At 44.2% G+C, this 27,961-nt stretch overlaps 1 protein-coding gene across 6 annotated transcripts in view; it reads right to left on the reverse strand.

The window, feature by feature from the left end:
* The window catches only part of LOC123998660 (Down syndrome cell adhesion molecule-like protein 1 homolog), a 103,475-nt gene extending 75,858 nt beyond the window's left edge, over nt 1-27,617 (reverse strand). For all 6 annotated transcript variants that reach the window (XM_046303750.1, XM_046303747.1, XM_046303749.1 and 3 more), the window contains exons 1-3: nt 27,463-27,617; nt 10,301-10,621; nt 6,816-6,962 (exon numbers count right to left, since the gene is read on the reverse strand). In XM_046303750.1, coding sequence (XP_046159706.1) covers nt 6,816-6,962; nt 10,301-10,621; nt 27,463-27,505 — 511 coding nt within the window. In that variant the 5' untranslated portion in view covers nt 27,506-27,617. The remainder of the gene's footprint in view (nt 1-6,815; nt 6,963-10,300; nt 10,622-27,462) is intronic.
* Nucleotides 27,618-27,961: the final 344 nt, after the last annotated feature.

A 27,961-nucleotide genomic window follows, 5' to 3' on the forward strand; every position in this document is an offset into this window, starting at 1 on the left:
TCAGTTAAGAACAAATTCTTATTTTCAATGACGGCCTAGGAACAGTGGGTTAACTGCCTGTTCAGGGGCAGAACGACAGATTGGTACCTTGTCAGCTTGGGGATTTAAACTTGCAACCTTTATGGTTACTAGTCCAACGCTCTAACCACTAGGATACCCTGCCGCCCCACACAAGTGATTGTGTTAGCTGTGTTGTTGGCTAGCTCCACTGAACAACAGTGTACTGACTGGTGAGCACATTTTCTATGCCAGGTGAAATCGTGCCTCATTAGCTCATTGTTATGGATGTATCCAAATAAATGTCACTAGAAAACAGCTCAAACAAATGCAAATGCAGCTACTTTGTTGTTATTCTGGTTGCACTGTTTGACTTGACTGTAAGTCATCCCGGCTTGGGTAGCAACCCAATATTTGTGTCGGGACTACTGTATATCTTGTGGAAGAATTAAATAGTATGAATAAATTCATCAAAATAACGTTTTTTAATGAAAATATGTCAATCATTGTTTGAAGATGTTGGGAAAAGGGATAATGGAAAGCCGGTGTTTATGTGGGACTGTTTTCGGGCCTAACAACACCTGCGCCAATATATCCTCCTCCGTCTTCATGGGCATTATCACGGAAATATACTACAAGAAATAGAAATAGATACAGTCAAACCAGGCTGATAAGAAATAAAATGATATAAAATGCCAGGTAGTCTGTCCAAGCTCCTCGTAACTGACATAAGCATAATGTGTCTCAAACATACACCAAACATTCATTCGCACAGTCTGTCTGTGTGTGTGTGTGTGTGTGTGTGTGTGTGTGTGTGTGTGTGTGTGTGTGTGTGTGTGTGTGTGTGTGTGTGTGTGTGTGTGTGTGTGTGTGTGTGTGTGTGTGTGTGTGTGTGTGTGTGTGTGTGTGTGTGTGTGTGTGTGTGTGTGTGTGTGTGTGTGTGTGTGTGTGTGTGTGTGTGTGTGTGTGTGTGTGTGTGTGTTATGCATGTATATAGAACGCCATCTGCCAGGTCCTGAGGCTGTTCTTGCCCCACTACCCTCCTTGCTTCTCTTTCTTTGCCTCTTTCTCTCCTCTCTGTTCTCTCCCTCTCCACCTTCCACTTTGTTATTGTAAAAGAGTTTCACGTCACAGCATTGGAGATGTTTATTGTTATCTGTTGCATTATCAAATCAAATCAAATCAAATCCAATTGTATTTGTCACATACACATGGTTAGCAGATGTTAAATGCGAGTGTAGCGAAATGCTTGTGCTTCTAGTGCCGACAATGCAGTGATAACCAACAAGTAATCTAACTAACAATTCCAAAACTACTGTCTTATACACAGTGTAAGGGGATAAGGAATATGTACATAAGGATATATGAATGAGTGATGGTTCAGAGCAGCATACAGTAGATGGTATTGAGTACAGTATATACATATGAGATGAGTGTGTAGACAAAGTAAACAAAGTGGCATAGTTAAAGTGGCTAGTGATACATGTATTACATAAGGATGCAGTCGATGATGTAGAGTACAGTATATACATATGCATATGAGATGAATAATGTAGGGTAAGTAACATTATATAAGGTAGCATTGTTTAAAGTGGCTAGTGATATATTTACATCATTTCCCATCAATTCCCATTATTAAAATGGCTGGAGTTGGGTCAGTGTCAATGACAGTGTGTTGGCAGCAGCCACTCAATGTTAGTGGTGGCTGTTTAACAGTCTGATGGCCTTGAGATAGAAGCTGTTTTTCAGTCTCTCGGTCCCAGCTTTGATGCACCTGTACTGACCTCGCCTTCTGGATGATAGCGGGGTGAACAGGCAGTGGTTCGGGTGGTTGATGTCCTTGATGATCTTTATGGCCTTCCTGTAACAACGGGTGGTGTAGGTGTCCTGGAGGGCAGGTAGTTTGCCCCCGGTGATGCGTTGTGCAGTCCTCACTACCCTCTGGAGAGCCTTACGGTTGAGGGCGGAGCAGTTGCCGTACCAGGCGGTGATACAGCCCGCCAGGATGCTCTTGATTGTGCATCTGTAGAAGTTTGTGAGTGCTTTTGGTGACAAGCCGAATTTCTTCAGCCTCCTGAGGTTGAATAGGCGCTGCTGCGCCTTCTTCACGACGCTGTCAGTGTGAGTGGACCAATTCAGTTTGTCTGTGATGTGTATGCCGAGGAACTTAAAACTAGCTACCCTCTCCACTACTGTTCCATCGATGTGGATAGGGGGTGTTCCCTCTGCTGTTTCCTGAAGTCCACAATCATCTCCTTAGTTTTGTTGACGTTGAGTGTGAGGTTATTTTCCTGACACCACACTCCGAGGGCCCTCACCTCCTCCCTGTAGGCCGTCTCGTCATTGTTGGTAATCAAGCCTACCACTGTTGTGTCGTCCGCAAACTTGATGATTGAGTTGGAGGCGTGCGTGGCCACGCAGTCGTGGGTGAACAGGGAGTACAGGAGAGGGCTCAGAACGCACCCTTGTGGGGCCCCCGTGTTGAGGATCAGCGGGGAGGAGATGTTGTTGCCTACCCTCACCACCTGGGGGCGGCCCGTCAGGAAGTCCAGTACCCAGTTGCACAGGGCGGGGTCGAGACCCAGGGTCTCGAGCTTGATGACGAGCTTGGAGGGTACTTTGGTGTTGAATGCCGAGCTGTAGTCGATGAACAGCATTCTCACATAGGTATTCCTCTTGTCCAGGTGGGTTAGGGCAGTGTGCAGTGTGGTTGAGATTGCATCGTCTGTGGACCTATTTGGGCGGTAAGCAAATTGGAGTGGGTCTAGGGTGTCAGGTAGGGTGGAGGTGATATGGTCCTTGACTAGTCTCTCAAAGCACTTCATGATGACGGAAGTGAGTGCTACGGGGCGGTAGTCGTTTAGCTCAGTTACCTTAGCTTTCTTGGGAACAGGAACAATGGTGGCTCTCTTGAAGCATGTGGGAACAGCAGACTGGTATAGGGATTGATTGAATATGTCCGTAAACACACCGGCCAGCTGGTCTGCGCATGCTCTAAGGGCGCGGCTGGGGATGCCGTCTGGGCCTGCAGCCTTGCGAGGGTTAACACGTTTAAATGTCTTACTCACCTCGGCTGCAGTGAAGGAGAGACCGCATGTTTTCATTGCAGGCCGTGTCAGTGGCACTGTATTGTCCTCAAAGCGGGCAAAAAGTTATTTAGTCTGCCTGGGAGCAAGACGTCCTGGTCCGTGACTGGGCTGGATTTCATCTTGTAGTCCGTGATTGACTGTAGACCCTGCCACATGCCTCTTGTGTCTGAGCCATTGAATTGAGATTCCACTTTGTCTCTGTACTGACGCTTAGCTTGTTTAATAGCCTTGCGGAGGGAATAGCTGCATTGTTTATATTCGGACATGTTACCAGACACCTTGCCCTGATTAAAAGCAGTGGTTCGCGCTTTCAGTTTCATGCGAATGCTGCCATCAATCCACGGTTTCTGGTTTGGGAACGTTTTTATCGTTGCTATGGGAACGACATCTTCGACGCACGTTCTAATGAACTCGCACACCGAATCAGCGTATTCATCAATATTTCCATCTGACGCAATACGAAACATGTCCCAGTCCACGTGATGGAAGCAGTCTTGGAGTGTAGAGTCAGCTTGGTCTGACCAGCGTTGGACAGACCTCAGCGTGGGAGCCTCTTGTTTTAATTTCTGCCTGTAGGCAGGGATCAGCAAAATGGAGTCGTGGTCAGCTTTCCCGAAAGGGGGGCGGGGCAGGGCCTTATATGCGTCGCGGAAGTTAGAGTAACAATGATCCAAGGTTTTACCACCCCTGGTTGCGCAATCGATATGCTGATAAAATTTAGGGAGTCTTGTTTTCAGATTAGCTTTGTTAAAATCCCCAGCTACAATGAATGCAACCTCCGGATAAATGGTTTCCAGTTTGCAAAGAGTTAAATAAAGTTCGTTCAGAGCCATCGATGTGTCTGCTTGGGGGGGGATATATACGGCTGTGATTATAATCGAAGAGAATTCTCTTGGAAGATAATGCGGTCTACATTTGATTGTGAGGAATTCTAAATCAGGTGAACAGAAGGATTTGAGTTCCTGTATGTTTCCTTCATCACACCATGTCCCGTTAGTCATGAGGCATACGCCCCCGCCACTCTTCTTACCAGAGAGATGTATGTTTCTGTCGGCGCGATGCGTGGAGAAACCCGTTGGCTGCACCGCCCTGGATAGCGTCTTCCCAGTAAGCCATGTTTCCGTGAAGCAAAGAATGTTACAGTCTCTGATGTCCCTCTGGAATGCTACCCTTGCTCGGATTTCGTCAACCTTGTTGTCGAGAGACTGGACATTGGCAAGAAGAATGCTGGGAAGTGGTGCGCGATGTGCCCCTTTTTCGGAGTCTGACCAGAACACCGCCGCGTTTCCCTCTTTTTCGGAGTCGTTTCCTTGGGTCGCTGCATGCGATCCATTCCGTTGTCCTGTTTGTAAGGCAGAACACAGGATCCGCGTCGCGGAAAACATATTCTTGGTTGTACTGATGGTGAGTTGACGCTGATCTTATATTCAGTAGTTCTTCTCGACTGTATGTAATGAAACCTAAGATGACCTGGGGTACTAATGTAAGAAATAACACGTAAAAAACAAAAAACTGCATAGTTTCCTAGGAACGCGAAGCGAGGCGGCCATCTCAGTCGGCGCCATTATCCATGATAACTAAGGATATTTAACACATGTACACTATTAATGCAATAACTTCCCCTAAACACACAAATATAGACGACTATATATACAGTACCAGTCAAAAGTTTGGACACACCTACTCATTCCAGGGTTTTTCTTTATATGTACTATTTTCTACATTGTATAATAATAGTGAAGACATCAAAACTATGAAATAACACATATAGAATAATGTAGTATCCAAAAAAGTGTTCAAAATATATTTGAGATTCTTCAAAGTAGCTACCCTTTGCCTCGATAACAGCTTTGCACACTCTTGGCATTCTCTCAACCAGCTTCATGAGGTAGTCACCTGGAATGCATTTCAATTAACAGGTGTGCCTTGTTAAAAGTTAATTTGTGGAATTTCTTTCCTTCCTAATGTGTTTGTGCCAATCCGTTGTGTTGTGACAAGGTAGCGATGGTATACAGAAGATAGCGCTATTTGGTAAAATACCATGTCCATTTTATGGCAAGAACAGCTCAAATAAGCAAAGACAAAATGACAGTCCATCATTACTTTAAGACATGAAGGTTAGTCAAGACGGAAAATTTCAAGAACTTCTTCAAGTGCAGTTGCAAAAACCATCAAGCGCTATGATAAAACTGTCTCTCATGAGGACCGCCACAGGAAAGGAAGACCCAGAGTTACCTCTGCTGCAGATGACAAGTTCCTTAGAGTTAACTGCACCTCAGATTGCAGCCCAAATAAATGCTTCACCGAGTTCAAGGCAAAGAGTGGCTACTTTGAAGAATCTAAAATCTAAAATATATTTTTGATTTGTTTAACACTTTTTTGGTTACTACATGGTTCCATATGTGTTATTTCATAGTTTTGATGTCTTCACTATTATTCAACCATGAAGAAAATAGTATAAATACAGAAAAACCCCTTGGGTCTAAACCTTTGACTGGTACTGTACATATAACAAAAACAACAAATAAACACACTAACATGTGCACACACACACACACACACACACGAATGAGGTTAATGAAGATGAATGTGGGACAGGGAGGGATCCAAGGAGAATGTAGAAATGTACACAATAGAGAGGAAAATACAGGAGACATACTGTAGAAGTTGTAAAAAGGTCAAAGGCTCGTTGGCATGTCAGGAAAAGACACAATGGATCTAAATTAGGATAACAATACAGAAGGGAATAAATAGAAATGAACAAACAATGGAGTCAATCAGTTTAGACCGGGGGACAGGTAAATGAAGATAGTTGGCTAGAGACAAGGTTTGAGAGGGAGTGGTTAAGGTGGAGAGAGAGGTCAAAAGGTCAAAAGTTAGGGGAATATGTAGGAAGAGAGCAATGGAGCTCGAGAGTGAAAGGGATGGAGGCAAGAGGAGAGAGAGAATAGGGAGAGGGTGGTCCCGAGTGGTGCAGTGGTCTAAGGCACTGGCCAGTGTCGGCCAGGTTAGGGGAGGGTTTGGCCGGCAGAGATGTTCTTGTCCCATCGCGCACTAGCGACTCCTGTGGCGGGCCTGGCGCAGTGCAGGCTGACACAGTCGCCAGGTGTACGGTGTTTCTTCCGACACATTGGTGCGGCTGGCTTCCGGGTTAAGAGGGCCTTGTGTAAAGAAGCAGTGCGGCTTGGATGGGTTGTGTTTCAGAGGACGCACGGCTCTCGACCTTTGCCTCTCCCGAGTCCGTACAGGAGTTGCAGCGATGGGACAAGACTGTAACTACCAATTGGATAGCACAAAATTGGGGAGAGAAAAAAAAGAAAAGGGAGAAGAAAGATGAAGAGAGAGAAAGTCAACGAGAGGGAGAAATGATGGAGAGAGTTGCAGGAGGAAGAATCAGTGATCCAGAACAGTGAGCAGACAAACAGCAGACAGGAGTTAGAGTTAGGTCAGGAGATACAAAGAGCAAAGCAGCAGCACATCATTAACATACAGAAGGACACGTGCACACACACACACACACACACTCAAAAACAACAACCACAACTGCATCTTGCTTCACCCTTGCTTTTGTTTTGAATGCATTGTAAATAGCAGCCATATGGACACATTTACTCACAAACTCACACACAACACTTACAGACTAATAACCCTACCCTTTACCCAGCCATTTACCCAGCCCTGTCCTGTCCTGCCCCCCCCCCAAGCCCTCTCTGTCCCATGATGTCCTACCTGGGACGATGGAGACAGTGTCTCTCTCCCAGGACACCACGCTGACGTACTCCTGCACGGCGGTGGGAATGAGGCACTTGAACACGGCCACGTTGCCCCGCATGGAGCGTTGGTCTGCAACACGCACCGTATACGGCTCCCTGAACACTATTATACAGAGAGAGACAAAGTGTTAAGGAGGTGGTGTGAGGATCTAAAAGTCTTATTTTGGTTTAGGAAAAAGTGAATACCAGAGTTGTAGTGGAACACATAAGATGTATTCTGGCAGTCAATATTGTAAGAATCATTCATTGGATTGCAAAATAATCTACTAATAATATTAAATGTGCAAACATATTGGGAACAATTCAGATTCGGTTTTGGATATTGTTTGAACACATCAATAACACTAATCGTACATCTGTTTTCAACTCAATTTCTGAGAAGGATTAAGAGAAACATTATTGGCTCGCTACAATCAACACCAGAAACTAATCTATTGTCGTGTATACAACTCAATATAACAAATATGCCAGAATAAGTGGATTCTGTTAAAGCACCTGCAGTAGAGAGAACACCCCAGCTTAATAAAACCATTGGGATGTGGAGTAGTGCTGGTGCACTGTTCATGCATGTTCATGCAATATTTGACACTCTCCTGAATGGGCATTAACTAATTAGTGAAATCAGGAGAAGCTAGGACATATTTGAAGGTTGCTAAGAAACTGCTTTGGAAGCCCCCTCCCTGGTAACAGCATTATAGTGTAGCGAACAGGCAGCGTTGCATTAACTTGGGATCCTAGTGCAGTAAAACGACACATCAATACACATCACTACATCCACTCTACATAGACAAACATAGACATACATAGACATATAAATATGTCTAAATAATACTATGATATAGGAACAGGGATTAGACATATAAATATGTCTAAATAATACTATGATATAGGAACAGGGATTAGACATATAAATATGTCTAAATAATACTATGATATAGGAACAGGGATTAGACATATAAAATATGTCTAAATAATACTATGATATAGGAACAGGGATTAGACATATAAAATATGCTCAGATGGAAATTGTATCATCTACATTTGAATAATTGCGCACTGCAGCTATGCAGTGAAGAGATTGTTCACCGAAATGACAAATGTAGATAATATGATGGATATCTAGAAAGTAGACTAGGGTTGGTTTATTTCCTCTACTGTAACTACAGCATCAGCACCAGGAGTGAGAGTGAAACATATGACACCTATACTCCAAATACTCTGACTACAAACCAAGTTACCCCATTACACTACCCTTTGACCTAAAGGTGGTCCTTCTGTAGCTCAGTTGGTAGAGCATGGCGCTTGTAACGCCAGGGTAGTGGGTTCGATCCCCGGGACCACCCATACGTAGAATGTATGCACACATGACTGTAAGTCGCTTTGGATAAAAGCGTCTGCTAAATGGCATATATTATTATTATTATTATATATTACCTAACTCTAACACAGCACTGTGACCCGAAACCCCTGACTATAACTTCTGAACCACATCCCTCCTGACCATAACCGCTCCCTGACCATACATAACTCCCTGACCATACATAACTCCCTGACCATACATACCTCCCTGACCATACATACCTCCCTGACCATACATAACTCCCTGACCATACATAACTCCCTGACCATACATAACGCCCTGACCATACATAACTCCCTGACCATACATAACTCCCTGACCATACATACCTCTCTGACCATACATACCTCTCTGACCATACATAACGCCCTGACCATACATACCTCCCTGACCATACATAACTCCCTGACCATACATAACTCCCTGACCATACATACCTCCCTGACCATACATACCTCCCTGACCATACATACCTCCCTGACCATACATACCTCCCTGACCATACATACCTCCCTGACCATACATACCTCCCTGACCATACATACCTCCCTGACCATACATAACTCCCTGACCATACATAACGCCCTGACCATACATAATTCCCTAGATATGGGACGTGGCTGCTAAGGTTTTGTAAATGCTAATCCCTTGTCTCCTGGGGGTGGGCTTAGGGGTCATGAGGGAATGATGGCAGCAGCAGCAACGAGGAGAGACCGACCGGCTGCCGTGCGGCTCAGATCAATCTCTCTCTCTCTCGCTTCTCTCTCTCTCTCTTCTCTTTCGCTTCTCTCTCTCTCTCTCTCTCCCTCCATAATCCTCCACTGGCTTGGCTAGCTAGTATTAGTAGGAATATGTATTAGTGCAGGTCGGTGTTGGGAGGCAGAATATGAAAACAGATGTTGACAGCAGGAGGGACGGGGAAGAGACTGTCTGCCCTGATGTGAATGATGGACAGGGAGGGAGAGAGAGAGTGGGAGAGTTAGGAAGGAAGGTGGAACAAGAGAGGTTGTGAAGAACCTACAGTCCAGGAGAACTGTAAAGGTGACCACTTGACAAACTGATTCAACTGACCATCTCACCTCCACTTAGTTTGTCCAGTATATGATACTGTATGAAATAGATCAAATGGATGAACAGGCACAGAGCTATCTACAATATATCCCACATCAGCAATAACCTGTGTTGTTTTATAAGAGGTCCACCTTGTTAAATAGCACTGGCATGAAGTCTAATCAATGGAGTGCACCAATTATGTTTCATAATGAGAGATAATGAATGAAGTGTTCTGCTGCGGTTATATTTAGCATGGTACCAGAGGACAATGTGAGAGGAGGAAGGAGAGAGGAGGAGGAGGAGGAGAAGGAATGACACGGATGGAAATAGAGATACAAAGATGGAGGGAGAACATCACGCAAGTCAGCTGATGCTTTAGGAATAGCATAGCAACCAGCAGCAGTATCAGCAACATCTGCATAGATACTGTCATTAGTGATTTGTTTTTTGGTGCTTATATGACTCATACTGCACATGTACATACCTATGTGTGTGGGCCACAGTTCAAACCAGTTGAAGCATAAGGGATTAGATGAAGGTTGTGGAGTATAACTAGGGGTACAGGTTGGTGGCCCCAATTCACCATGGTGATGGGGTTAAATGGTTGTGTCGTGTGTAACAAAGTTCAGTGTTACAGTTGTTACAGTTGTTGTGTTACAGTTGTTGTCCCAGCAGAGTAGACTGTGTTCTAGGTCGGTCTGGATTTGGGACCAGGGTTTGTACAGGTGCCTCTGAGTGGCTTGTGCTGTGGCCAGCATGCTTTTGGCAGCTGTCAATCACTCCCTGCCTTTTGCTTGTTTACATTTTCTCTCTCCATCATTCCCCTCCCTTCTGCCATCGAACCTCTATCGCTGCCCTCTTAGTTACTTCTGTCACTCTGCATCAACACCCTCTATTATCTCACCTCTCTACTTCCTCTCCCCCTCCCTTCTTCACCTGTCCCTTCATTCTGTCCTCTCTTCTCCTATTCACTCTTTTCCCCTCTGCTTTTTATGTTCTCCCCCCGCCCCCTTCTCCCCTCTCCTCACCAGCTTTGACTCTGATATTGGGGCTTCGGATCTTGCCAGCCTGGTTTTCTGCGGTGCAGAAGTAGTCGTTGTCGTGGATGTATGAGTTGAAGGCGGAGGGTGAGAAGGGGTAGAGTTGGAGGGTGCCGTTGGCATGGACGTGGCGGATGTGGGGCACGTCGTAGATGTCATCGCCGGTGGCCAGGTACCAGCGCAGGATGGCGGTGGGGGTGCCGCCCGCCGGGCAGGGCAGAGACACCCCCACCGAGCTGGAGTAGGTCAGCCTCTGCAGGGACGCGTTCACAAAGTACAGCCTGGTAGAGCCCACATCCTCACTGTGTACTGCATGGGGAGAGAGATAGGATAGTTAGGTAATAGGTAGGGTAGAGAAAAGTCAGTGACATGTAGAACTATATAAGCTAAATGTCACTGTTGCAAAACAACAGATAACGACTTGCATGAAAAACACTGTTGAGCTCCATATTCAAAATACATATTTGGAACTCTACCCGCGTGTTATTCAATAAAAAATTACAATAAGAGTAAAAGGGAGATTGAAAAGTAATGACACATAATCAGATGTAATAAAACAAAAGGGGAGGAACATGAATGCCCTTCAAAAGTATAGCAAAATAATCAGAACAAATGTATGTCAAATGCCCAGCTGCAAACATCAGTCATGTGATGCAGAAAGCCAGGGATTTGAGCTAAAGCCTCTGGTGGGTTACGTGGATGGGGGAGGAGGCCTCTACCTCTACACACACACAGACACACAGACACACAGACACACACCAAGAGAAAAAACACAGTTATGTGATTGGAATTTGTATGCCAGACACAGAGTTAAGTCTGTTTAATCTTCTTTCATATTTATCACACAGACACACACACACACTAACACACACACACACCAGGAGTGTTCCTACTGGGCACTCAGATTAGGGGTACACAACCCCATCAGAGAGATAAAGGGAGAGTACCCACAATTCAGAATCAAGGAGGGGACGATTAGAAGAAAAAGGACTATATGCTAGATGGACATATGTGGATGCACAAATCCATCTCACCATTCCTCAAAATATGTAACGCATAGATCCTTTATCCCACAGTGCAGTAATACTTAACAATACAAAACAAAACCCGCAAATCCTAAAAATGTAAAGCAAGGAATTAAGAAATAATAGAACGAGCGATGTCAGAGTCCGGAATATAAATATATATATAAATATACACCCAATCCAAGATGGCGTAGCAGTCGGACGTGTGTTTGTCTTGTCCCATGTAAACAGTCGGTTTACTCGTTTTTTTTTTTCAACAGGTGAAATCGGAAGTTTACATACACTTAGGTTGGAGTCATTAAAACTCGTTTTTCAAACACTCCACAAATGTCTTGTTAAACAAACTATAGTTTTGGCAAGTCTACTTTGTGCAAGACACATTTTTTCAACAATTGTTTACAGACATATTCTTTCACTTATAATTCATTCTATCACAATTCCGGTGGGTCAGAAGTTTACATACACTAAGTTGACTGTGCCTTTAAACAGCTTGGAAAATTCCAGAAAATTATGTCATGGCTTTAGAAGCTTCTGATAGGCTAATTAACATCATTTGAGTCAATTGGAGGTGTACCTGTAGATGTATTTCAAGGCCTACCTTCAAACTCATGCCTCTTTGCTTGACATGTTTTTTTTGTTTTTGTTTTTTTTAACCTTTATTTAACCAGGCAAGTCAGTTAAGAACATATTCTTATTTTCAATGACGGCCTGGGAACAGTGGGTTAACTGCCTGTTCAGGGGCAGAACGACAGATTTGTACCTTGTCAGCTCGGGGGGTTTGAACTCACAACCTTCCAGTTACTAGTCCAACGCTCTAACCACCAGGCTACGCTGCCGCCCCACATCATGGGAAAATTAAAAGAAATCAGCCAAAGAATTGTAGACCTCCACAAGTCTGGATCATCCTTGGGAGCAATTTTCAAACGCCTGAAGTTATCACGTCCATCTGTACAAACAATAGTACGCAAGGATAAACACCATGGGAGTATGCAGTCGTCATACCTCTCAGGAAGGAGACGCGTTCTGTCTCCTAGAGATTAATGTACTTAGTTGCGAAAAGTACAAATCAATCCCAGAACAACAGCAAAGTACCTTGTGAAGATGGTGGAGGAAGCTGGCACAAAGTATGTATATCCACAGTAAAATGAGTCCTATATCTGCATAACCTGAAAGGTCGCTCACCGAGGAAGAAGCAACTGCTCCAAAACCGCCATAAAAAAGCCAGACAACGGTTTGAAACTGCACATGGGAACAAAGATCGTACTTTTTGGAGAAATGTCCTCTGGTCTGATGAAACAAAAATAGAACTGTGACCATCATTATCTTTGGGGGAAAAAGAGGGAGGCTTGTAAGCCGAAGAACGCCATCCCAACCGTGAAGCACGGGGGTGGCAGCATCATGTTGTGGGGGTGCTTTGCTGCAGGAGGGACTGGTGCACTTCACAAAATAGATGGCATCATGAGGCAGGATAATTATGTGGATATATTGAGGCAACATCTCAAGACATCAATCAGGAAGATAAAGCTTGGTCGCAAATGGGTCTTCCAAATGGACAATGATCCCAACCATATACTTCCAAAGTTGTGGCAAAATGGCTTAAGGACAACAAAGTCAAGGTATTGAAGTGGCCATCACAAAGCCCCATAGAACTTTTCTGGGCAGAACTGAAAAAGCGTGTGCAGCAAAGAGGCATACAAACCTGGCCAAAAATCACTCAATTTATTGTGGGAAGCTTGTGGAAGGCTACCCAAAATGTTTGACCCAAGTTAAACAATTTAAAGGCAATGCTACCAAATACTAATTGAGTGTATGTACACTTCTGTCCCACTGGGAATGTGATGAAAGAAATAAAAACTGAAATAAATAATTCTCTCTACTATTATTCTGACATTTCACATTCTTAAAATTAAGTGATGATCCTACCTGACCGAAGACAGTGAATTTTTACTAGGATTACAAGAATTGTGAAAAACTGAGTTTAAATGTAGTTGGCTAAGGTGTATGTAAAGTTCTGACTTCAACTCTATATATTTCAATCTCACTATGATCTAAATACACTTTCCTGCAATCCTCCTCACCCAATGTGGTACGGATCTGCTATTTGTATACGTTATAACTGGAACCTCCATCAGAAGCTAGCCAGATAACTAGCTCACCTTTAGCTCGGACACCAGCCAGCTTTAGCTCGGTCAATACCTGCCAGTTTGCACAGAGCGATATCAACCCAGAGCATATCAGACTGCTTTTCTACACCACATCACCGGATTCCTGCTGCAAGCTCTAAGCCATTGCACCAGATCATGGCCGCTAGCTAGCTGTAACTGAGTGGCTACTGCTGTCTAACGCCTCTGTCCCAAAGCAAGCACCAGTTAGCCTCGAGCTAGGCCCATCTCCTGGCTAGCCGAAGAGGTATACCCGCTAATTTGTGGGCTACAATTCCTCTTTTGCTAGCCCCGGCCCGCTAGCATTCTGAACTTCGTGCCTCCCGCTCGCTTAGCATAGTAGCGACTACCAACAGCTCCCTGACTCACCTACTATTGCTCATTGGACCCTAATGATCACTCAGCTACACATGCCTCTCTCTAAGGTCTTGTCTTCTGTTGTTTCGGTTAGTTATTATTGTTTTATTTCACTGTAGAGTCCCTAGTCCAGCCCAACATGGCTTAGATAGCTCTTTTGTCACACATCCCACACATGGGGAGACCTCACCTGGCTTAACTGGTGTCTCCAGAGTTGCAAGTTCTCTCATCATCACTCAATGCCTAGGTTTACCCCCACTGTGCTCACATCCTACCATACCCTTGTCTGTACATTATGCCTTGAATCTATTCTACCATGCCCAGGAATCTGCCCCTTTTATTCTCTGTTCCCAAAGCACTAGCCGACCAGTTCTTATAGCCTTTAGCTGTACCCTTATCCTACTCTTCCTCTGTTCCTCTGTTGATGTAGAGGTTAACCCAGGCCCTGCAGCCCCCAGCATTACACCTATTCCCCAAGCACTCTCATTTGTTGACTTCTGTAAACATAAAACCCATGCATGTTAACATCAGAAGCCTCATCCCTAAATGTGTTTTATTCACTGCTTTAGCATATTCTGCCAACCCTGATGTCCTAGCCGTTTCTGAATCATGGCTTAGGAAGGCCACCAAAAATTCGGAAATTTCTATCCCCAACTACAACATTTTCCATCAAGATAGAACTGCCAAAAGGGGCGAAGTTGCAATCTGCTGCAGAGATAGCCTGCAGAGTTCTGTCATACTATCCAGGTCTGTGCCCAAACAGTAAGAGCTTCTACTTTTAAAAATCTACCTTTCCAGAAATAAGCCTCTCACTGTTGCTGCTTGGTATAGACCCCCTCAGCCCCCAGCTGTGCCCTGGACACCATATGTGAATTGATTGCCCCCCATCTATCTTCAGAGTTCGTACTGTTAGGTGACTGGGATTTGTTTAGCACCCTGGTTGTTCTACAATCTGTAAACATGGGCACCCTCATAGATATCATCCTGACCAACTTTCCCTCTAAATACACCTCTGCTGTCTTCAACCAGGATCTCAGCGATCACTGCCTCATTGACTGCGTCCGTAATGGGCCCGTGGTTTGAACACCCCTCATCACTGTCAAACGCTCCCTAAAACACTTCAGCGAGCAGGCCTTTCTAATCAACCTGGACCGGGTATCCTGGAAGGATATTGACCTCATCTCGTCAGTAGAGGATGCCTGGTTGTTCTTTAAAAGTGCTTTCATCACCATCTATATAAGCATGCCCCATTCAAAAAATGTGTCACTAAGAACAGATAAAGCCCTTGGTTCACTTCAGACGTGACTGCCCTTGACCAGCACAAAAACATCTTGTGGCGTACGGCATTAGCATCGAATAGCCCCAGCGATATGCAACTTTTCAGGGAATTCAGGAACCAATATAAACCGTCAGTTAGGAAAGCTAAGGCTAGCTTTTTCAAACAGAAATTTGCATCCTGTAGCACTAATCCCAAAAGGTTTTGTGCCACTAATGTCCATGGAGAATAAGAGCACCTCCTCCCAGCTGCCCACTGCACTGAGGATAGGAAACACTGTCACCAACAATAAATCTACGATAATGGATAATTTCAATAAGCATTTTTCTACGGATGACCATGCTTTCCACCTGGCTACCCTTACCCTGGCCAACAGCTCTGCATCCCCCGCAGCATTTTGCCAAAGCCCTCCCCGCTTCTCCTTCACCCAAATCCAGATAGCTGATGTTCTGAAAGAGCTGCAAAATCTGGATCCCTACAAATCAGCTGGGCTAGACAATCTGGACCCTCTCTTTCTAAAATGATCTACCGAAATTGTTGCAACCCCTATTTACTAGCCTGTTCATCCTCTCTTTCGTATCGTCTGAGATCCCTAAAGATTGGAAAACTGCCACGGTCATCCCCCTCCTCAAAGGGGGAGACACTTGAGACCCAAACTGTTATAGACCTATATCCATCCTGCCCTGCCTTTTTAAAGTTTTCTAAAGCCAAGTTAACAAACAGATCCCCGACCATTTCGAATCCCACCATACCTTCTCCAATATGAAATCTGGTTTCTGAGCTGGTCATGGGTGCACCTCAGCCACGCTCAAGGTCCTAAATGATATCATAACCGCCATAGATAAAACACAGTACTGTGCAGCCATTTTCATCGACCTGGCCAAGGCTTTGACTCTGTCAATCAATAGCCTTGGTTTCTCAAATGACTGTCCCGCCCGGTTCACCAACTACTTCTCAGATAGAGTTCTGTGTTTCAAATCGGAGGGCCTGTCGTCCGGACCTCTGGCAGTCTCTATGGGGGTGCCATAGGATAGGGTTCAATTCTCGGGCCGACTCTTTCTCTGTATTTATCAATGATGTCGCTCTTGCTGCTGGTTATTCTCTGATCCACCTACGCATTCTGTATACATCTGGCCCTTCCTTGAAAACTGTGTTACCAAAGCTCCAAACGAGCTTCAATGCCATACAAAACTCCTTCCATGGCCTCCAACTGCTCTTAAATGCAAGCAAAACTAAATGAATGCTCTTCAACCGATTGCTGCCCATCTATCATCACTACTTTGGACAATTACAAATAACTAGGTGTCTGGTTAGACTGTAAACTCTCCTTCCAGACTCACATTAAGCATCTCCAATACAAATGAAATCTAGAATCGGCTTCCTATTTCGCAACAAAGCCTCCTTCACTCATGCTGCCAAACATACCCTTGCTGCCAAACATACCCTCGTAAAACTAACTCTCCTGCCGATCCTCGACTTCGGCGATGTCATTTACAAAATAGCCTCCAACACTCTAATCAGGAAATTGGATATAGTCTATCACAGTGCCATCTGTTATGTCACCAAAGCCCCATATACTACCCACCACTGCGACCTGTATGCTCTCGTTGGATGGCCCTCGTTACATATTCGTCGCCAAACCCACTGGCTCCAGGTCATCTACAAGTCTTTGCTAGGTAAAGCCCCACCTTATCTCAGCTCACTGGTCACCATAGCAACATCCACCCGTAGCACGCACTCCAGCAGGTATATTTCACTGGTCATCCCCAAAGCCATCACCTCTTTTGACCACCTTTCCTTCCAGTTCTATGCTGCCAATGACTGGAACGAATTGCAAAAATATCTGAAGCTGGAGACATATCTCCCTCACTAACTTTAAGCTATCAGAGCAGCTTAACAATCACTGTACCTGTACACAGCCCATCAGTAAATAGCACACCCAACTACCTCAGCCCCATATTGTTATTTCTTTTTTTGCTCTTTTGCACCCTAGTATTTTACTTGCACATCATCATCCGTACATCTATCACTCCAGTGTTAATGTTAAATTATTTCGCCACTATGGCCTATTTATTGCCTTACCTCCCTAACCTTACTACATTTGCACACACTGTACATACATTTTTCTATTGTGTTATTGACTATATGTTTGTTATCCCATGTGTAACTATGTGTTGTTGTTTTTGTCATACTGCTTTGCTTTATCTTGGCCAGGTCACAGTTGTAAATGAGAACTTGTTCTCAACTGGCCTACCTTGTTATATAAAGTTGAGATATTTTTTTAAAAAGAGGATGGTGTGTATAGAAAGTATGGACAGTATATGAATAGAAAAGGTGTGTACAGCCGTAGTTATATAGGATGAGCATTGACTAGAATACAGTATATAAAATGTGCTTACCAAGTCACATAATAAGTTGCATGGACTCAATCTGTTACTACATTATCTCTGTACCCCACACATACAATTATCTGTAAGGTCCCTCAGTCAAGCAGTGAATTTTAAACACAGATTCAACCACAAAGACCAAGGAGATTTTCCAATGGCTAGCAAAGAAGGGAACCTATTGGTAGATAGGTAAAAATAAAAACATTTAAGCAGACATTCAATATCCCTTTGAGCATGGTGAAGTGAATTAATTATACTTCGGATGGTGTATCAATACACCCAGTCACTACAAATATACAGGCATCCTTACTAACTCAGATGCCGGAGAGGATGGAAACCGCTCAGGGATTTCACCATGAGTTACAGAGTTTAATGGCTTGTGTAGTTACACAATACTAACCTAAATGGCAGAGTTAAAGGAAGGAACAATGGATGCATGCTATTCTAAAGTGTGCATCCTATTTGCAAAAAGGCATTAAAGTAAAACAGAAAAAACTGTCCTGAATACAAAGTATTATGTTGGGGGCTATTTCAGCACAACACATCACTGAGTAGCACTCTCCATATTTTCAATCATGGCAGTGGCTGCCTCATGTTATGGGTATGCTTGTCATCAGCAAAACTAGGGAGTTTTTTTAGGACAAAAAGAAACAGAATAGAGCTAAGCACAGGCAAAATCCTAGAGGAAACCCTGGTTCAGTCTGACACTGGGAGACAAATGCACCTTTCAGCAGGTCAATAACCTAAAACAAGGCCAGATATACACTGGAGTTGCTTACCAAGACAACATTGAACATTCCTGAGTGGCCTAGTTACAGTTTTGACTTAAATCGGCTTGAAAATCTATGGCAAAACTTGAAAATGTTTGTCTAGCAATGATCAACAACCAACTTAACAGAGCTTGAAGAATATTTTAAAGAATAATGTGCAAATATTGTACAATACAGGTGTGCAAAGCTCTTAAAGACTTACCCAGAAAGACTCACAACTGTAATCACTGTATTGACTCCCAAATACTTATGTAAATTAGATATTTCTGACTATCATTTTGAATACATTTGCTAACATTTCTAAACACGTTTTCATTTTGTCATTATGGAGTAATATGTGTAGTTGTGTGAGATTTTTGTTTGATTTAATCAATTTTGAATTCAGGGTGTAACACAACAAAATGTGGAATAAGTCAAGGGGTGTGAAGACTTTCTGAAGGCACTGTACATAGGGCAGCAGTCTCTAAGATGCAGGGTAGAGTACCGGGTGGTAGCTGGCTAGTAACAGTGACTAAGTTCAGGCCAGGGTACTGGGTGGAGGTCGGCTAGTAGTGACTGTTTAACAGTCTGATGGCTGTTTTTCAGTCTCTCGATCTCAGCCTTGATGCACCTGTACTGTCTCCGCCTTCCAGATGGTGGCAGGGTGAACAGACCCGTGGCTCGGGTGGCTGAGGTCCTTGATGATCTTCTTGGATTTCCTGTGACACCGGGTGCTGTAGATGTCCTGGAGGGATGGCAATGTGTCCCCGGTAATGCGTGGGGCTGACCACACCACCCTCTGAAGAGCCATGCAGTTGCGGAAGGTGCAATTGCCATACCAGGTGGTGATACAGACAAGATACTCTCAATGGTTCATCTGTAGACGTTTGTGAGGGTCTTTACGGGCCAGGACAAATTTCTTCAGCCTCCTGAGGTTGTGGATGGACCATTTCAGGTTGCCAGTGATATGCACACCGAGGATCTTAAAGCTTTTCACCCTCTCCACTGAGTCCCGACAATGTGGATGGGGGCATGCTCTCTCTGATGTCTCTTGAAGTTCACAATCAAGCTCCTTCGATTTGTTGACGTTGAGGGAAAGGTTATTATCCTGGTACAACTCTGCCAGGGCCCTCAACCCCTCCCTGTAGGCTGTCTCGTCATTGTTGTTAATCAGGCCTAACACTGCTGTGTCGTCTGCAAACTTGATCATTGAGTTGGAGATGTGCGTGGCCCCGAAGTCATGGGTGAACAGGGAGCACAGGAGGGGGCTGAGCACGCGCCCATGTTGAGGATCAGCATAGCGGAGGTGTTGTTGCCTACCTTCATCACCTGGGGTCGATCCGTCCGGAAGTCCAGGATCCAGTTGCGCAGGGACGGGGTTCAGACCCAGGGCCTTGAGCTTAGTGATGAGCTTGGAGGGCAATATGGTTTTGAAGGCTGAGATATACAGTAGTTGATGAACAGCATTCTTACATAGGTATTCCTGTTGTCCAGATGGCATAGGGCAGTATGCAGTGCATTGGTGATTGAGTGATCTGTGGATCTGTTGGGGCAGTATGCAAATTGTAGTGCGTCTAGGGTGCCAGGTAAGGTGGAGGTCATATGATCCTTAACTAGCCTCTCAAAGTACTTCATGATGGCAAAGGTGAGTGTTACAGAGTGATAGGCATTTAGTTCAGTTACTTTCGCTTTCTTGGGTACAGGGAGAATGGTGGACATCTTGAAGCAAGTAGGGACAACAGACTGGCAGATGGAGAGATTGAATATGTCCTTAAACACTCCAGCCAGTTGGTCTGCCCATGCTCTGAGGAAGCGGCTTGGGATGCCGTCTGGGCCGGCAGCCTTGCGAGGGTTCATTCACCTCTACCTCTAGACTCTCTCTCTATTGTCCAGCCCCTCCAACACTACTGTCCAAACCATCTGCACCAGGCTCTCTAGTACCCCTAGAGTAAACACTTAGGCTAATTTAATGTAAATTTGTGTATGCTAGTGTGTACGTTGTGCTGTTCACAGACAGGTTGGTTACATTTGTAGGTTAAGATTTCAGATGGTGGTGATAGCAACACATTAAACTATGAAGCTTTTTCTCACAGGATTAGCACTATGGACAGATTCTATACATTTACCCAAGAGTAAGATCAGATCCACACACAGAGTCTTGAGATTAACCCTGGAGTAAGATCTCCTCCTATGGATAGTGATGCTTCCATAGGCTATATAATCCCACCTAAGGGCTAGTTCATAATGCCACGAGTCATGTCCCCTTGAAAGAACAGTAGCACTCGCTCCTGTCTCTATGGTCTGGGCTCAACATAACATTGATGTTAGATGTGAAGTGAGGGCAGCATGCTACAGATGGTAAATATGAACTCCAGCCGTTCATCTGATGGTGGACTGCAGAATCCAGGTCAGACATGCTCCCCCACCCCAATGCACGAGCCATGCCCCCCTCCTCTCCCTCCCCTCTGCAGATTACTGATAATGGCCCCCGAGCATAAAGCCCATATTAAAGATGACAATATCTATAATCTCCCAATGGGGAGAGGACTAAAGTGGAGGGGTGGAGTGGTGGAGGGGGGAAAGGCAGGCTGAGAGGTTTGGGGGGGGGGGGGCTGGGCAGCAGGACCACCCCTCTTTAGATTAGGGGCCTGAGGCTGGAGGGGTGAGGGTGGTTAAAAGAGGGGTACTGGGCAGGATCGAGTGGGGAGTGGGTGAGGGGGGGGGGGTCAACCAGCCCACTCAAAGCCTGTCACAAACAGACACACACCACATAAACATGCCACAAGCGGAATTTCGGGAACGCTCACACTGGGTGGAGACAGAGGGGTTGCCATGGTGGCACTGGCATGTGACAAAAAAATATATACACAACATACCTTGTGTGAATACAGTGTGTTGGTTGTATTTTGAGGGTGTGAACTGGGGGCAAGTGACTTCCATCCAAGTCAATGGAAGGAGAAACCATCCGGACTATTAATTAAGAGCCAGGTCACCTGTGATACAATTCAGTATTCGATGTCCATCCATGTCTGAGGACGCCAGGAGATAAAGTGGACACCGGCCACTGGGGTCAACAGTTAGCGCTATTACCTTCAAGTAGGTTTAGTGTTGTGGGCGGGGATGGCAAATGGGCGTAATTATCTGACTGATTCCAAAGGTTGCAAGGCAGTTTTTGAGATTTTTGTTTTTAAGCCTTACAGAGTTAATGCCTAACCTTAAGATTTCAGAGTTATTGCCTAAACTTTTCATTTTTAAGTATTTTTTGTTGTAGTTGTATTTTACTCCCTTTTTCATTTAGGATCTCATCGCTGCAACTGCCAATGGGCTCGGGAGAGATGAAGGTCAAGTCATGCGTCCTCCGAAACATGACCTGCCAAACCGCGCTTCTTTAACACCCACCCGCTGAACCCGGAAGCCAGCTGCACCATTGTGTCGGAGAAAACACTGTTCAACTGACAACATAAGTCAGCCTGCAGGCGCCTGGCTCCCCACAAGGAGTCGCTAGACCGCGATGAACCAAGTAAAGCCTCCCCTGCCAAACCCTCCCCTAACCCAGACGACGCTGGGACAATTGTGTCCCTATGGGACACCCGGTCACAGCGTGGGATCGAACCCGGTGCAGTGCCTTAGACCACTGTGCCACTCGGGAGGCCCATTAATACCTAAATTTAACCTGAGTTAATGCCTAAACTTAACCTTAAAGACCTTGAAATTTGACGTTTGTAACAACGTTTGTAACAACGAAATTTGATATTAGATAACCATGGATAAACGTCTAATTCTGACGTGAGACTGTGAGAGCTGGTTGTTAATTAATGGCTCAAATGGCCTTCCCATCTCCATTTTGTGGAATTATGAGCTGCTTCTCAGAAAAAGAGTCAGTCTGAATGGATCAAATCATTCAGCAAAAACATTCCAGCATCCCATTTGACTGTGCATTGACTGCCAGCCATTAATGTACTATGTCATGTTAACACATCAACAAACCCCCTTTCAATCAAATTCAGTCAAGAGCATCTGAGTTCAGTGTTGACCTGATATCTGAGGACACCAGTAGAACTGGGAGTTCAGTCCTAATAAAACACAATGAGGAAAAACAATAGGAAATATGTATAATGAAACACATCCATGTCCCCTCATTCATTGTGAGGTGTTTTCATTGCAGTGCATTGGAGCCTGTTAATGGTGTTGGTAGAACTGAGCCCTGGCTTGCTGGCTGCAGGAGTGAGTGTGCGCAGAACACACTGAGCCACTATTTTATGCAGCCTGCTTGAGAACGAGCCATGAATATGTATGTCGGAGAGGCAGAAGCCATTGCCTATGCAAGACTTCATTATGCATAATACAGCTGGTCTACGCCTCTCCGGTGTGAGCGCGCATGCGCATGCACATACACACACACTCACTCCACACACACACACACGCACACAATCGTATCATGTGTTAAACACAATCCACACACTGATGAGCTGGTAAATAAATGCCCACACCCCCACATTCCCTTTCATATACAAACCATCAAACCCGCAGTCCCTGAACCAAACGAAATGCATAATGCTTTCTCCTCTTCTCCATCTTCCCCCTTTTTCTCTCTCTCTCTCCCTCGTTCTCTCTTTAACCCTCTGCTCATGTGCATACACATCAGTGCTCCCTCTGTCTCAACCCCCATCCTCTTTTCGCTCTCTGTCACACATCATGGAGCACCTCTTCCCATGGAGACAGATGTAGGATCATTTTCAGACTGCCTGGAACTCCACTTCCTACCTCTCCTTCCCTCCATCTCCCTGTGATGGAGGTAGGTGTAAGCTTATGAATAATCCTTAGGGGTCTGGCATAAGTAGGTGGTTGGTGTGGGGTGGGAAGATGTGAGGGCTGGGCTGGTGGGTTGTTGGGGGTTATATCTAATCAAGGCAGGGGTTTTGCCCCCCTGCTTTCTGTACACCATATACCCCATCACCCCCCAGGCCCGTGCTGCGTCAGTGAAAAAGCGTGCTACTTCAGCAGTCCCCTGGGACCAGCTCCCCCTTACATCAAAGCAGCCAGTTTCTCTCTTAATGTGAATATCAAATCTGTAGATCACAAGTCCCAGCAGTCTGCATAAAACTGCCCCTCCCCCAGCCTTTAATTCTGCCTAGTGATGAGGGGTAGAAGGAGGAGTGTGAGAGAGAGAGAGAGAGAGAGAGAGAGAGAGAGAGAGAGAGAGAGAGAGAGAGAGAGAGAGAGAGAGAGAGAGAGAGAGAGAGAGAGAGAGAGAGAGAGAGAGAGAAAGAAAGAAAGAAAGAAAGAAAGAAAAGAGAAAGAGAAAGAGAGAGAAAGAAAGAGAAAGAAAGAGAGAGAAAGAGAGAGAGAGAGAGAGAGAGAGAGAGAGAGAGAGAGAGAGAGAGAGAGAGAGAGAGAGAGAGAGAGAGAGAGAGAGAGAAAGAGAGAAAGAGAGAAAGAGAGAAAGAGAGAGAGAGAAAGAGAGAAAGAGAGCATACCTTCGACAACCACCTGCCAGAACATAAACATTTCCCCAAATACTGTAAGACCCGAGGTGATAAAAGGCGTGGACACCTCACCTGTCATCCATCAGGACGCATGTAATTGACATATTTCATATCCCTTTTTTCAAACATAGCCTATCCATTCCTTATCCATTCTAATCATCTAATGCATTTTTATTCGACATAACTTATCCCATTCGGGTAGGCTACATTGTGACGACGGGTTGAGAGAGGAGCGGGAGGATGCAGGGGGACTGAGACGAATAGGAAAGCAGATGTGCCATGATAGACGTGTAAGATCCTATCGCTGAACGCTCTATGGCTCCGCTCAGCGCGCTCTGAGATCCGCTGCGCTCGCCCTGCCAGCCTCACCACTGCAACGCGCCACTTACACCAGCTGCAGTAACGTTCACATCTCACAATACTATTACAAAGTTAGGTAGGCTTAATCACCATTAGACGGCGGTAAAACGTACATTTATGAGTTCCTCATTAGAGGCAAGGGCAACCCCGGCCAATGCCATAGAAATCGATTTTTTTTCCCATGCACTCCATTGAAAAAGTTTGCGGGATGATTTTAAAGGGTTGAAGTTTGAAGGATTCTTTGGCCTCAAATGAAAACAATATCAAAAGCAATAGTGCAAAACTGTATACACCATATTATGAATAGGTTAATCATATTGACTCATTAATGAACCCAGGACACACACAGCACAGGCTTAGGCTATTCAAGGAGCCAAATAAACGTGTTAGAATTAGCATATAGCTTACAACAGATAACCGAAACGAAAATGTGATTGATTCTAAATGTACAAATGCAATTTGACAAGAAAATGAAGTGAGTAGGCCTAGGCGTATGTTACAGCCTGGGCCATAAGCCAAGGCGAAGTTTCAAATAAAAGCAGTGCATTTATTCTTTCAGCATTATTCAATATTTAAAAAAGTGATTTATGAGCATATTTGACTAGAAAAATAAAACCATGCAATTATATATTGGCACTCTTCTGTCCTGTTACCCGCTTTGCTGCTCTGTCATTGGGTGATGCGGCAGATCGCAACACTAATTGCGCAGCTGAGGGGAGAAGGCAGCTGGGGATTTGGGCTAAAATTGAGAGAGACCAATTTTGAATGTTTCTATTTTCTACGAGGGAGGACAGGAGAGGGAGGGTTGGGTGTGGAGGGGGAGACGGTGACAGTAGCCTAGGAGCTTATGACAGGGGAGGGAATGCCTTATAACCACATATATTTTGATTAATTAAGCTCAATTTCGAAATGCCATTGACGGGACCATTTTATTATATATATTTTATTTTAATTTCATAATTATAAAAAAAATCAAAGGCCAATAAATCCTTAGAAATTACACTGAAAATACAAACTGCTTTACAACAATTATAGCATTTCTGAAATCAATACATAATTAATTGTTAATCATTCTAGGCAATAAATAATTGAAATGTGTGTGTCTGTGTTGGATTATCATAATTTGTATTTGGTCAAAAATAGCAAACGGGTGGTCAGGTAAATAAATTCCATATTGACAAAATTGTCTATTTCCCATCTTCAATAATGAAATATAGTGCTATAATAGTCATAAAATATCCTATTTAATTTAGCTTCATTGGTTTTAAGCCTAAAGATGTAATGACTGTTCATCACCTAAAGATATAGAAAATGAATACTAATTAATTACACAGCCATTTGGACTAAAATAAGGTCTCTTTGATTTGTTTCTTTCATTTATTTAGGCTAATTGACCAATTATGTAACCCATGTCTCGCTGTAAGTCATTCACTAGCCCACTGAATTGGGTGTGTTTGCGTTGTAAAATGGGTCCAAGTATGTACGGAAAAATATTAAACAAAAATTAGATGTTTAAATGCAACATATTAAAATGAACCATTTAACAATAGCCTTCAAATAAATGGTCACAGTTCAATTATAAACATAAACTTTGTGGCAAACAGTCCCAATGCAATGCAGAGAGGGAGGGCTGTCCCCTTTCCCACAGACAGACTGACAGAGACAGAGACAGAGACAGAGACAGAGACAGAGACAGAGACAGAGACAGAGACAGAGACAGAGACAGAGACAGAGACAGAGACAGAGACCGAGACAGACACAGAGACCGAGACAGAGACAGAGACAGAGACCGAGACCGAGAGCAGCCAGGGTTCAGGTGGGCTATTAGAGGGAAACACGCCTGGGCTTGTCCATATTCACCCACGCATCTGGGGTCTTCTTTGGTCAAATAAATTAAGATCGAATTAAATAGATTTAAAAAGACATTTGGATGCTGGTATGAGAACATTGTGCCTTTACTTATTAACTTGACTTTTCATATTATTTTAATTGATATGCATTCAGGGAGACATTCAAATGCTTGAATGGTCCACATGTACTTACACCCAATTACCCAATTAAATCATTATTAACACAAAACAGCCTAAATAAAAGTAGGCGCCAATGTGAGCTTGTATCGTGGGTTTGCCCTTCCAGTATTGACAGACATGTCAGATAGGCCTATATATCAAGACATAAGAAGAACAAAAACACATCTACCCATCCTCCAGGCCCATGCCATTTATGACATTATAACTCGTAAATATGCATATACATAACTCCAAACAGTCAGGCTAAACAAAGGACTACACACTAAGATGCTGTTGAGTTTCTGTGTTATTTTCAACGCAGATTTGCAGGATTATTATAATACACTGTAATAGCAAGAGAGATCAGTTTGGTAATTCGTTCGGGATTTGCAGCCATATTGAATCAGCCTTTGAAATGTGAGGATTTTTCCTCGTCAAAAACAGAAAGCACCTTATACAGATACATCATTCAACGAAAATTAAACTCATAATGTCCACAAAATAAACAAAGAAATTCTGAAAATATTACTTGTATTTTCATTATGGGGTAATTAATTTGGGTGTAATCATTTGTCTAATAAGAAGCCTTTGGTTTGTTACTTCATTTTTCAACATGGCAACTACTCATGGACAGACACAGAATCTTGCCAAAAATCTCCTCAAGATCACCTCCCAAAAATCACCACAGCACACCTCCAGAATAGTGCGCCTGTGTCCACAGCCAAGCGCTTAAAACACATTCACAGACATACCCACAAACCGACACCTATAGGCCAAACAACCACAGCAAAATGATAAACTAACACTGAAATAAAATGATAAGAATCGATTTCAAGAAATACTTTGCACAACATGTGCCCATTCAAGTTTTGACCTCTAAAAAAAGTCAACAATTCAGGCATTTCAAGACCTGTTTTCATCTCCCTCTCCCACCTTGTTCTGCCTATCCAGCCATTTTACATATTCATAACTCTCGTTGGTATAATGCGAAAACAAACCGTGCTATCAGCACCATCTCCGGCATCACCGACCAGTGCACACGGCCACACATCGACAAAAAATATATTTCACACCTAAAACACCTCTACATGCATCTTTACAGTATGCCTATGCATTTTGTAGACAAACAAAGTCATTTACACTTAATTTTCAAATCCAATCTCTCCTAATTGCATGGCTTCCAATGATGGCTACATCAATGCAGTTGTTCTCCTTCTACATCTCCATGTTTCTTTACAATTATTGGTAATTATTACAGTACTTTTGATCAGGATAGAATAAGTGAGACACTCACTGGATTTAATTTATTAAGGTAATACATAAAAACAGTGTTTCTTACCTTCCCGGAGAGAGTACAGCAGGAGTAAAGTTACAAGCCACATGCCATAAATAGCAGGTATATTTTTCAGGAATGTTTGGCAATCCTGGCAAGTGTGCGGCGCAGTCTTTGGCCAGGCGAGTCTCGGTGCTGGACTGGCGACTATGCTCCCTGGCGGTCTCTCCAGCCCTGCTGCCCGGATAACCATCGCAGGGAAATGAGAAGCGCCTGAGCCCCGCCCACGTCCCCTCCCTTCGACGTGCAAGCGAAGCCTCCCTTCGTAGTCTAATGAGATACGGTCAAAATATACGTCACACGCCAAATGGAACCACAAAGGGTCGAGTTGAGTTGAGGAGTGGATATTCGGTCACTTTTCGGTGGAAAGGAGGGAGTGTGCTCCGGATTGACGCGGACAGGTGGATGGCTACTGTCTCTGACACAGGTGAGCGCACCCACCTGTGCAACACACGAAATGACCTGGCCTTTTTCTCTCCGCTTTGGATGGATCTACTCCAGACAC

The sequence above is a fragment of the Oncorhynchus gorbuscha genome, linkage group LG16 (genome assembly GCF_021184085.1).
Source record: "Oncorhynchus gorbuscha isolate QuinsamMale2020 ecotype Even-year linkage group LG16, OgorEven_v1.0, whole genome shotgun sequence".
NCBI lineage: Eukaryota > Metazoa > Chordata > Actinopteri > Salmoniformes > Salmonidae > Oncorhynchus > Oncorhynchus gorbuscha.